General features: G+C 41.1%; 1 protein-coding gene across 1 annotated transcript; it reads left to right on the top strand.

Annotated features, from left to right (window-relative positions):
- The first annotated feature begins 5,721 nt into the window (after positions 1 to 5,721).
- On the top strand, positions 5,722 to 9,287 carry LOC4337694 (metal tolerance protein 1-like). The gene is made up of 2 exons (NM_001420085.1): positions 5,722 to 5,852; positions 7,602 to 9,287. The coding sequence occupies exon 2, from the start codon at positions 7,602 to 7,604 to the stop codon at positions 8,856 to 8,858; it is 1,257 nt and encodes a 418-aa protein (NP_001407014.1). The 5' UTR covers positions 5,722 to 5,852; the 3' UTR covers positions 8,859 to 9,287.
- The last annotated feature ends 3,279 nt before the right edge of the window (positions 9,288 to 12,566 follow it).

Genomic DNA, 12,566 nt, shown 5'->3' with positions numbered 1-12,566 from the left:
GAGTTCTTCGGTCAGACTGAATGGCCACCCTTATGTGTGAGTGTTTGTATGCGTGTGTGATGTTTTGTGCCTGCTTTTTATGTAATAAAAACATATACAATTGCTATGAAAAAAGTATTATATAGTGAGTTACCTAATTGTGTAATTGTCAGTGTAATAAAAAAACCTACTCCCTCCATCTTAAAATATAATCATTGAATCTGGATCACTGTTTATCTAAATTTATACATAAAAATGCTTATATTTTAGGACGAAGGTGATATATAACCCTATCTTTGCTCAACGAGTTACATCCAATTATTCCACAAATTCGCTCAAACGCGACCCACCAAAGGGTTCACGTGAACACACCAAAATTTAGCAAAATTCAAGCAAAAACTAATAAGCACCAACACAATATAAAGAAATCACAATTTATTAAATCCTATTTGCGAAGAAAAAACCTACTCCCTCCATCCCTAAATATAAAGGATTTTAGTGGGATGTGACACATTCTAGTACAATATATATGGACATGATGTGTCACATTCTATCAAATTTTTTTATATTTAGGGACGGAGGGAGTACTAGGTATATAATTGGGCACCTAATCGTCGGTATGATAAAAACAAAAATATAATCATCCTGCAAAAAGTAATACTCTCTGTTGTCCTCGTGAGGTATAAAGTCAGGATGAGCAAAAGCTCGATCCATTATTCAGGGGAAGCAAACAAAATTGAGCAATGATAAAAAAACTACTACACTAGGAATTATATGACACGTACGTATAGTGCTTCTGCCTTTCAGTTCAGGGCTCTCATCTTTCACTAGCCTTGCCATGTCTCCTTGCTAAAAGAAGAACTAGTGGTCATTAGATTAATCAAGACGTGTTTACCGAGTATAAATCCACCATATCTTACTACATATAATGATTTTTAAGACCTGACTTTTTGGACACGTTTAGGGTGACCTGCGTGTAAACATATGCCTCTTCAACGTGTGTGCCGCATTTACACTAGGAATGGACAGAGATAATACTATCATATTGGAATTAATAGCTGTAGCCTTTCTTTGTGTGCAATGAAATATCTCCCCCCCCTTTTTCCCTTAAAAAAAATTATTCTCTCGAACGCCCAACGATCGAAACATTTTAGAATTTTATCCAACAATAAGGGATTTTATATGTACTATATAGTGCCCGATCAATCATTGATATTTAATTTTATTCTCACCTTATCCACAACCACTTTTTCACTCACCACGCAACATGAGGCATGCATGATAGTGATCTTTTATCTTCATCCTTAATCTCTTAAAAACCTAGAATCCCTCCTTTTAGAAATGGAGGGAGTATTATCGTTTCTCAAATAAGATCCAATAAAGAATTTTATCCGTATATCCATTTGAATGTGTTTCAACTTAATTTGTATTGCATGGTGTAGAGGGACATACTAACTGAGATTTTTATCTCGAACAAAAAAAGAAAAGAAAAGAAAAGAAGAGCAGGAGAGAAACACTTGCCACAACTTGTGGCTAAGCCCTTTGACTAAATCAAGCAAGTCTTTGGTTCATTGCTATATTTATGACATACCACACTTTCATAGCTCATGTTTCCATGTGTCATACTCACAGACTTTTGTCACAACTTGCCACACTTGTGATCAATAATTTTTTTAAGGTAAATCTCAAAGAGGACAGGGAATACCTGTTTTCATATAAGAAGTAGAGAGTTAGCCCAGTTTTTAAGGGAAAACCGGGTCCGAAAACCTCACAAATGCACGGTTAATTGGGGAAAACCAGCCAGAGACCCACACGAGGAACATAACATGGCACAAGCAGCAGCACTACTGAAGTTCGAGACATAAGTCATCGTTGCTAAGCTCATAAGAGCAGCTCTGACTTCTTATGAACAAACCCCAGACTAGGGGACAAACGATAACACAGAGTAGGGTCTTCTAAATGAAGCCTCCAAGGAGAAAGAAAGCATTCGAGACGCAAGCAACGTCCGTCCGAGAATTGGAACAAAGTTTTCACCCGAAGAAAAGGAGAGCAAAGCGATAACGCCTTCAAGAAGGGGATGTCGCCCACAGGAGTCGACGTTATCAGCTATAGTCAAAGACTAAGCAGGGCTTTCGCTTAGGCTCTCGCTCCCTACCAACCACGAAACCAAAGCCGCCACAAGGCTTCACAACACCTTAGACGCTTCCAAGGAGAAAGAAGGGGGTTATCGTTGCTGAGCTTGCCACCTCAAGCAGCTCCGACTCCACCCCAACTCAAACCCTGATGGCTATGCCACGGGAGCTTCGTTCACCACACGACTCACTGCTGCAAGGACTTTCAAAGCGCTGACAGAGCGGGCAACCTCATGATCTTCACCAAACAGAACCTTCCAACCAGACCTGCGTCTCTCTTCTTAACATGGGCACCCCACGACTAGAGTCTAGGAGCAGACCAGTCTAAGAAGGGAAGGGGCTCCAAGGGACGGGAGGAGGGAACATCAGCTAGTCGGGAAGAACCCTTGCCGTCAACCAGGTCACTGACCACACCGCTGATCTTCGTGTCCCGCGGCTATCCAACAAGCATATCTGCAACAACGAACGACCCCTCAATGCGGCAATTTCACCAATTGACACCTGTTGTGCCCCTCCGGCCAACCTCCCGGCCACCTGCACCTCCAACTCCTCAACTCCCCAACTCCACTTTCGTCGGCCTTCTTCTTCCAGAACCAAGATGGAGGCGGCTAAATTCGGCTTAGGACCGGCTTGACCACCCCCTCCAATTAACTCCGTCATCCTGTCGGGCTCCCCCAACACTGCTGGCCAACTCCTCCTTCGGCGCCTCATCCAGCTCCTTCCACTAGCCTTCCCCCCTTCCGCACCAGGGCGGAGGCGGCCAGATCCGGTTTAGGCCGGTGGACCGCCCAACGCGCCGCCTCCATCGATCTTGCCAGTTTATATAAACACCTACCCCCTCCGTCCAAAAAAACCCAATCCAAGCTACAAACCTAGACATATACGTGTCCAGATTCGTAGCTAGGGTTTATTTTTTTTTTTTTGGAACGGAGTAGCACACCAGTATGCTTGTACAGTGTTTGGACAAAAAATCACGTCGTCTTATGGACACAACTATCCAGGGCAGTGGGGTTAACGATAGGGGCAGTGGCCCCCTAATCAAGCGCCATGCCAGCACAGCACAGCACTACACCATCGTGATACACGTGATATCTGACATTTTAATCTTATTATATATACATGGTTCCATGTGGCACCACTAACTATGACCTACTGTACTCCCTGCTAATCCCAAGTAATCGTGTAATACTCGTAACACACGTACTATATGTATAAACTTCAACCGTCGTAGTAATAGTTAAAGCACAACTTGTGTTTTCAAATCCTTCCCCTGTCTTAAATTAATGTAAGGTGAAGGGAGAGTTCGTGATCAAACCATTTGGCCATTTGCCATAAACTTTGAATTCGATCTATCCTTGCTTCTGTAGTTCTGTCTCCAGAGGAGACAGTTGGACCATGGGAGGCTGTATTACAAAAACATGTTATTTTAAATTTAAGCTATAGTATATAATCATAATTTTCATAGTAAAGAGAAAACTGCTATTTAGTTTAGCTGATCATTTTGAGAAAAAAAAAACACACACGTGAAGTCAGGCCAAGTTCCCTAGTTTATAGTGTTTTTACATACTCCTAGTATACAAATACAATCATCATGACATATGTTTATTATTGCTTCGAGGGATCTGAACCTGTTTAAAATAGTCAATTATCGAGGGCTAACACGACATGTCCCAATATAATCAAGACAAAAGCTATTGTTGGTTAACTGATTATCGACAATATTTATTATATATGATGCTCTCATACCTTACAAGATTTATCATCCATGTCTATAATTATTCCACGTAAGTATTTCGCTGTGCCTGACGACATAATTCCATGTAAGTTTTTCGCGTATGGTGCTATATATTACTACTAATGTTCTAAAAGGAAACTACCATTTCTCATCTGCCACTCATTTAACTATATACTAGGTTCTAGTATTTGTTTGAGCTTCTAAGCAAAATAAAGGCCAAAACTGAAAAAGAGAAAAAAAGAGACAACTTTTATATCATTCTTCTCTTATAAAGCCACAAACCGTCCACACTATTAAACCAAAAGCTAGTTTTAATACTACTTTATATGTTTACGTGAATTAGAGTAAGAAGTCCACCAAACTTACTTGAAAGTCATTGACTTATTAAGAAAACAGTTTAAAATTCTAATCCCAAAAACTTACGAAAAAAAGAAGTGTTTTATTGTAAGTAAAACCTATTTTTAAAAAGTAATCAATTTTTGGCTATGGTGGTGTCCTTTTCTCCTAAAGATGTTTCATTAAGTTTTTTACGCAAAACGAGATGGTATTAATGTATGATTGATTGAGTTTTAATTATTACAAACTTGAAAAATAGATTAATACAATATTTTAGAGCAACTTTCATATAGAAAGTTTTTGCACAAAACACTCCGTTTAGCAGTTTGAAAAGCGTGCCACAAAAATCTTAATCTTCATCCAACTCTTATTGGAGAAAAGAACGAGACCTATATAGCCTAGACATAAACTACTCCCTCTATCCTATAATAAAAGACGTGCACACATTCCAAGATTTAACTTTAAAAACATTTGATCAACAATTATTATAATATAAATTAAATTTTATTTGTTAAAATTAATATCATTGGATTGACATTCAAATTTACTTTAAGATGGTTATAAATTTGTTACAATAAATCTTATAGTATATGAAAAATTTTAAGTGAGAAATTTTAGATCAAGTATTAGTTTTGAAGACTATACCAAGTTTGATCATGTCTTATAGGAGTATTATGGAATGGAGGAAGTATATTTGTATATACTTACTGTACGTAGTTAGAAATTGTTTTTTTAAGAGAGAATAGCTACTTTAGTCCCTAAAATTTCTCTGTAGGATCAGTTTAGTCCCTAACCTTTTAAATGGTCCAAAGAAATCCTTAACCTTTGTCATAAGGCCTAGAATAGTCCTTGGGTCTACCAAAATCATCATATGGATATGCCATGTCATCATTCATGCAAATCTATGATGAATTGTCTAATATACCCTTACGTATATCATAGAAAAATAAATATAAGGGTGAATTAGACATAACCATAGGAAAAAAATACTTCTTTTTTCACCCTTTTGAGGTATATTTTTGCTCTTACATGTACCATATATTTTTTAACTTTTTTCTTTTGTTTTTTATTTTCCTATGCGTAAGGGTAAATTGGACAAATCATATAGATTTTGCATAGAAATGTGACATGGCATGTCCATGTGGCGATTTTGGTGGGACCAAGGACTATATTAGCCCACATGACAAATTTAAAGGACTTGTTTGGATGCGATTTTCGTGGGACCAAGGACTATATTAGCCCATATGACAAATTTAAAGGACTTATTTGGACAATATAAAAAATTAATGACTAAAATGACCCAGGAACAAAATTTTAAGGACCATATTAGCTATTCTCCTTTTTATTTTTTAATATGCCTTCATGTCCGTGCCAAAGAAAAGACGAGAAGGAAAGCGGATGGGGGCCGCGTGGGGGTTCCACGTCATCTGTCTGGTCGGTGGGCCCGACAATCCGTAATTAAATTACCAAACTGCCCCTCCTAGCCAAAGCCACCTCATCCTCCTCTTCATATCTCTCGCCTCTTCCACGCGAGAACGCATCCTACCCCCCGTTCTCTCCTCCCCATCTCCAACGCACGCACGCGCCATCACCACCACCTCGACGCCGGCGGCGACGACCACGGCGACGGCAACGGCGGCGGCGGCAGAGAAGCCCTCCTCATCCCCAAGGTTAGCGCCTCATCGCCGCATCCCCATCCCCTTTCCCACCACCTCTTCCTACGATGGATTCGTCGTCCCCACCGAGAGACCAGATCAACCTCTGCTCCTCTCTCGTTCGTTCCACGAATCTGCTCTTCGCTCGCCGCGGGTTTCCCTGGGGTCATTCCCTGTTGCTGTTATTGTTTCGGATTTTGGAGCGCTAGTTTTTTTTTTTTTGTTTAGGATGGAATATTGTTTCATGGAGGAGGAGGAGAAATCAGGGGAGCGGCGGTTACGGGTCACGGGATTGGGTTGTTCGACTCGAGGTTACGGGTTGCTACTGCGGGATTGGGTTGTTCGAGTGGAGGTGTGGGGTCTCGCTTCGATTCGCTTCTCCGTCCATTTGATCGGGGGAGAGAAAAATTTTTCAAAATCGGTCGAATCACGAGTCCCTGTCTCCAATTGCGGTGTTACGGGGTGATGATAGGGATCGATTTTTGGTCGTTTCCTCCTTGGGTTCTTCCTAACACTACAGATTCGATTGGTCTGGAGTAGGTTTCAACTTTCGTCAGCCACAAACTGTTTGTCCGCGAGCACGGCGTCATTGAATTGGCGAAATAAATCGATCAATCAATCAATCAGCGTTGGTCCCTGACCAGTCCGTCCTCGTGTCCAATGAAAAGCTTCCGATGGATGGATGGATTGGTTGGAAAATCTCATTACGATAGCTCTGGAGTGCTTCATTAGTTTCATTATATTGTCCTTTTGGATTTGTGGACATACACTCTAATGTAGGTTATCGTAAACATGAATGAATGCCGATTAGCTTGCTCCCTTGGTGGTGTTCCCCTCTTGTGCTTTCGCTGTAACCAGCGATTGCCGGTTGCCTTCGGTTAGGTAGAGAGAACTTGATCTGTTTGAGGGTATTTTGATTTACGAAGTACCTACTTCAATCTTGTGACGTTTGTTTGCAATCATGTGCTGAATGTCTAGTTATGTTTAGGGGGACCTTCTTGTTGTTGGATTAGTGCGACTTAATTAATCTTCCCTTTCGTGATACTGTCACTTTTAGTTGGAAAAGACTGCCAGGTGCCAGCTAACTGTTCTTGTACTGCCAGCACGACAATTCTAGTGCTCTCCTTCTGCATTCAGTTTTATGGTTTTTTTATTTCCTGTTTTGTTGTGCTTTTTTAATACATCTTGAAAGCTTTAGCCTGACTAAGAAAATGGTTTCATTATTTGCAATGCTTATATTATATTTGCACTAGCAAGAACTATGCACTTGCTATATTTGTTGAGCAAAGAGACATTGGCACCTTCTAAAAACGAACATATTTACTTCTATTCATTATATCCTTTGGCCAACCTTTTTGTACCTGCTACTGTTGTCTCCTGGTTAGGAAGGTGGTACTGATGCACATTTTTTTAATGTGCCGCTTAACAAAAGGCTACTCATTGTTACCTGGCATAAGTACCATAAAAGTACGCTCTGCCATGGCACGGAGATTTTTTACTTGTAAACAGTGTTGCCTATGTTATATATGTTTGATGTTTTAACTTCGTTATTCATTCATGTTAAGAATGTTCATGCCACCTTTTACTTTATGAAGTGCTGTTCAGTTTTTTTCCTCCCCCAGTGACACAAGAAAGGATTCTTATCACTAGCTTTTCGCACTATTTCTACCAGGAACCTTATGTTAACATGTTTTCTCAGAGCATGAGAAGTAAATATAGCATCATCTTTGTACTTGTGTATTGACATGATTCTTTTCCCCCTAGATGGACAGCCATAACTCAGCACCTCCCCAGATTGCTGAAGTGAGAATGGACATCTCATCATCTACTTCTGTAGCAGCTGGGAACAAAGTTTGCAGAGGTGCTGCTTGTGACTTTTCTGATTCCAGTAATAGCTCAAAAGATGCAAGGGAGAGAATGGCGTCAATGAGGAAGCTCATTATTGCTGTGATCCTTTGCATCATATTCATGGCGGTCGAAGTGGTTGGAGGTATCAAAGCAAACAGTTTGGCAATCTTGACTGATGCAGCCCATCTCCTTTCGGATGTTGCGGCCTTTGCCATATCTTTGTTCTCTCTTTGGGCAGCTGGATGGGAAGCTACACCACAGCAGTCATATGGGTTTTTCCGTATAGAAATTCTTGGTGCCCTGGTTTCTATTCAGCTCATATGGCTCCTTGCTGGTATTCTTGTCTATGAAGCTATTGTAAGGCTCATTAATGAAAGTGGTGAGGTCCAGGGCTCCCTCATGTTTGCTGTCTCAGCATTTGGCTTATTTGTTAACATCATAATGGCTGTCTTGCTTGGTCATGACCATGGACATGGACACGGACATGGTCATGGGCATGGACATTCCCATGACCATGATCATGGTGGTTCTGACCATGACCATCACCACCATGAAGATCAAGAGCATGGCCATGTACATCACCACGAAGATGGCCATGGTAATTCAATTACCGTCAATCTCCATCACCATCCAGGCACTGGACACCACCACCATGATGCTGAGGAACCATTGCTCAAGAGTGATGCTGGTTGTGACAGCACCCAATCTGGTGCCAAGGATGCCAAGAAGGCTCGTCGTAATATCAATGTACACAGTGCTTATCTGCATGTGCTTGGGGATTCAATCCAGAGCATCGGTGTGATGATTGGAGGGGCTATCATCTGGTACAAGCCCGAGTGGAAGATTATTGATCTCATCTGCACCCTCATCTTCTCCGTGATCGTACTCTTCACCACAATCAAGATGCTGCGCAACATCCTTGAGGTCCTGATGGAGAGCACGCCCCGCGAGATCGATGCCACCAGCCTTGAGAATGGCCTCCGCGACATGGACGGTGTGGTTGCAGTACATGAGCTGCACATCTGGGCCATAACGGTGGGGAAGGTTCTCCTGGCGTGCCATGTGACAATCACTCAGGACGCAGACGCTGATCAAATGCTGGACAAGGTGATTGGGTACATCAAGTCTGAGTACAACATCAGCCATGTGACCATTCAGATTGAGCGCGAGTAGGCTTGACCGCTTGAGACAGGTAGGTAGTGTTGATGATAGAACGGATCATCTTCATCTCATCTCATGGGACCAACTTATCAGGAACCTGTTTCACTGGTTTTATGCAGTTACTGTTAGCTCTGCAGTGCAAATCAGATCAGCAGAGTCCAACAATTCCTGCAGGTTCATCTGAATGTTAGCTTCTGATGCTGTTTATTACTATAAGTACGTGTTATTAGTACTATCTTAGTCAATTAGGTGAGTTGATGTTAATCAGTTTCGTAGTCGGTTGTATTCACATGGGTGCAGTTTTCAGACAAGTTTTCAGGCACCTGTGAGTACGTCAACCTGCCTTCTGCGTCTGTAGTCTAGCGCCCAGCCGTACTAGTTTTTATGTAAATCTGCACTGGCATGGGAAATAATAACCAAGTTTCGTTTGGCCTTATAATGATCTGCTTCGAGCTTTTTTGTTTCTTACATTGCAAACCTACTACTTGTACTAAATAATTCGTGTGCGTTTGCTGGAGTGGGTTTTTTTTTTTCACAACTCTTATGTGAGCATAACATATGCTCGTTTGCTTCTCACTCTAGGAGTACCATCATTCAACTAGTCACAGAAAATCAATTGATCATTACAAATAAATCTGGTAAGCGTTTATTTATCCAAATGGCATATGGAACTCCACACAAATGTTTGGTGGTTGGTTTTTTCAAGAAATCACAAAAGAAATGAAATTATATGTCCTGTTAAAGGTTGTTATGTGTTGTTCGTTCTCGTTAAGCAGGAATGTTGTTTTTCTTTCTATGCATTGTTCGTCCTGGTTAAGCAGGAATGCTGTTTTTCTTCCTACTACTTTAAAAACGTAGTCGTCTTCCTTTCAACTCTTTATTGTACGTAGGATGGCTTTTTACTACTTTAAAAACATAGTCATCCTCCTTTTGACTCCTTATCGTGCATAGGATGGTGGTTTTTACTACTTTATGATGTCGCCTAGAGGGGTGAATAGACGATTTTTAAAATAAATGTGGAAGCTAAAACAAAACAGGGTCGGATTGTCTGATATCAGGTCGGATAGTCCTATGTGATCGGATTGTCTGAAATGAGATCAGACTATCTGACCTGCACAACAACAAAAACAAACAAGAAACAACCTAAAAGCTCTAGATCCAATCCACACGTAAGGAGGTGAGCTCAACCAACAACAATATTAGCATGGCACAAAGCAATGCAACAAGAAGGTAAAGAGAGATAGGATATCACTGAGGTTTACGCGACGATGTATTTCCCGGAGTTCAAATCCTTGAGGGGATTCTAGTCTCCGTTGAGGGGCTCGCAAAGAGCCGGGTCTTTTTCAACCCTATCCTCGTGAGGTTGCACAAATGCACTCCTCCTTCCACTAAGGGTATCTCTTTCCTTGCGGAGGCGAGATCCGGCCTTCACAAACTTCTCTTGGCCAACCACACGTAGATCGGTGGCCCAAGAACGACACCTAGCCGTCTAGGAGTCCTCAACCTCCAAGAGTAATAAACACCACACAACTCTTGGACAAATCCTAGTGCTCAAGATCAAAAGAAACACACACTAGGCTCCCAAACTCCAAATCCACACACAAAGATCCAAGTCACAAAGAACAAGGGGGATTTGAGATAGAGAGGGAGAGAGCTCAAAAATCCAAAGCACTTAGCACAAAGCTCAACCCAAAGCAAGATTGGAATGAAATCAGTTTGGGCAACCCTAGAAAAGGGTTGGTGTGGGGTTTATATAGATCCCCCAAAATGTGACCGTTGGAGGGGAATCTTTCAGCCCACGTCGGATAGTCCGATACAAGATCGGATAGTCCGATATTTTAAACCTCCAAGGCAACAAGAAACAGAGAACGAAGTTCCATGAAATTTCGGACTTTCCGAAACATCAGACTATCTGATGTTAAATCGGAGTATCTGATATTTTAGAAGCAAAAATTTCGTCCTCAAACAGAGACTCAAGTTCCATGAAATTTCGGAGTCTCTGTGTCATCGGACTATTTGATCCGACATCGGATACTCCGATACTTAGAAAAACTCACTCGATAGGATTTTTTCAAATCAAGACAGAGAGTGAAGCTCTATGAAAAATTGGATAGTCTGATACATCGGATAGTCTGATGTTGCTCAATTAAAAATGCAATAACTTTTTACTCCGAACTCCGATTTCGAAGATCTTGGACTCTATGGAAAGCTAGTTTTGTGGGCTATCAAACCCAACATAAAACATGGTCCAAAACCTTCAAGAGATGTTGAAAAACTTGCAAAGAAACCCGGTGTAAGTGTTGTGACAAGTGAAACAACTCGGGATTGAAATTTTGGCTTAGGTTTTTCAACTCACACAAAGATGAAGCATTTTGAGCACTAGTATTCAACCAATTATATGCATGTGGTATCCCTCTTAATAGGACGGCATCCTAAACTCAAATTTGGAAGGCAAAGTTATACCAATAGGAGTACCTTCACACCATATTGTTTCTTCACTTGGAGGGTTACCAACGTCAAGGTCATTTGATCATTGGGAAGATCTCATCTTCTTGATCTTTGACATTTCATCTTCCATTTCTCAAATGATTAATGTAGATAATCCATGACTTCAAATGGCATCGCACGATTCATCACGACACAGTCTTCACTCGCCCTTCACCACCGGTTTCGGTTCGTCGGCGCCAAGCCCCTTGCTTGCCCTTCACCACCGCATGGTCCATCGCAACTGAGCGTCGCTTGCGCTTCACCATCTTGCCATAGGTAGTCACTTCATACCCGCATCTTCAATATCTTCTCTTTAATTCTCATCCATCGATAAGTCCATTTCCTAGCTTCTTCATCGGACTAATCACTTGCTTATACACTCAATAAGTGCATTAGTCCCTTAATCGTTTGTCATCAATAAACCAAAACCCACTAGGGGCATAGATGCTCTTTTACTTTAAAGCATAGTCGTCCCCCTTCCGACTCCTTATCGTGCGTATGATGGTGGTTCTCTTTCAAGAATTACAAAAGAAATGAAATCATATGTCCTGTTAGAGATTGTTACATGTTGTTTGTTCTGGTTAAGCAGGAATTCTATTTTTTCTACTACTTTAAAAGTGTAGCCGTCCTCATTCCGACTCCTTATCGTGCTTAAGAGGCTGTGCGCTCATTTGTGTGTGCGTAACTATAGTAGGATCTAGTACTTTATCATCAATCTCTCACCAAACTAATCTCCAATTATATGGGTTTAACTGGTGCTTTATTCTCAATCCACATTGCTAGCCAATCTATGGGTCTATGGGTCTGGCCCGTTGTTAAGTACATGCATATTACGAGTTTAAAGAGGAAAACATTTAGTTTTCCTTTACAAGTTATCTATTCAAAAACCAGATCTAGGTTATCTTTCAGAAACTAGATACATGGGATTGGGTTGTCGTTGCTACATATACAGGATTTGGTTGCAGTAGTCTGTTGACATTTGGAGGCTTGGAGCGGGGTGATCAATGAATGTTTTAGCTAATAGCATGGGTGACGATATAGTCATAACACTCATGCTATTTTATTTTGATAAAAACTAATGCAGAGACCGAGATTGTTCTTAGGCGTTTCTACCGGGATGTATCGGGGTGGGTGCAATAAAGTTTTTATTATCTAAAAAAAGTAAATCTAGCGGTATTAGCTAGCTAAGCTAGCTAGAAGGGGAAGATGTGGTAGCTAAGGTATGACCATAGA

The sequence above is a fragment of the Oryza sativa genome, chromosome 5, assembly GCF_034140825.1.
Source record: "Oryza sativa Japonica Group chromosome 5, ASM3414082v1".
NCBI lineage: Eukaryota > Viridiplantae > Streptophyta > Magnoliopsida > Poales > Poaceae > Oryza > Oryza sativa.
The sequence above is the reverse complement of the archived record's forward strand: the minus strand, read 5'-3'. Positions and strand labels throughout refer to the sequence as shown.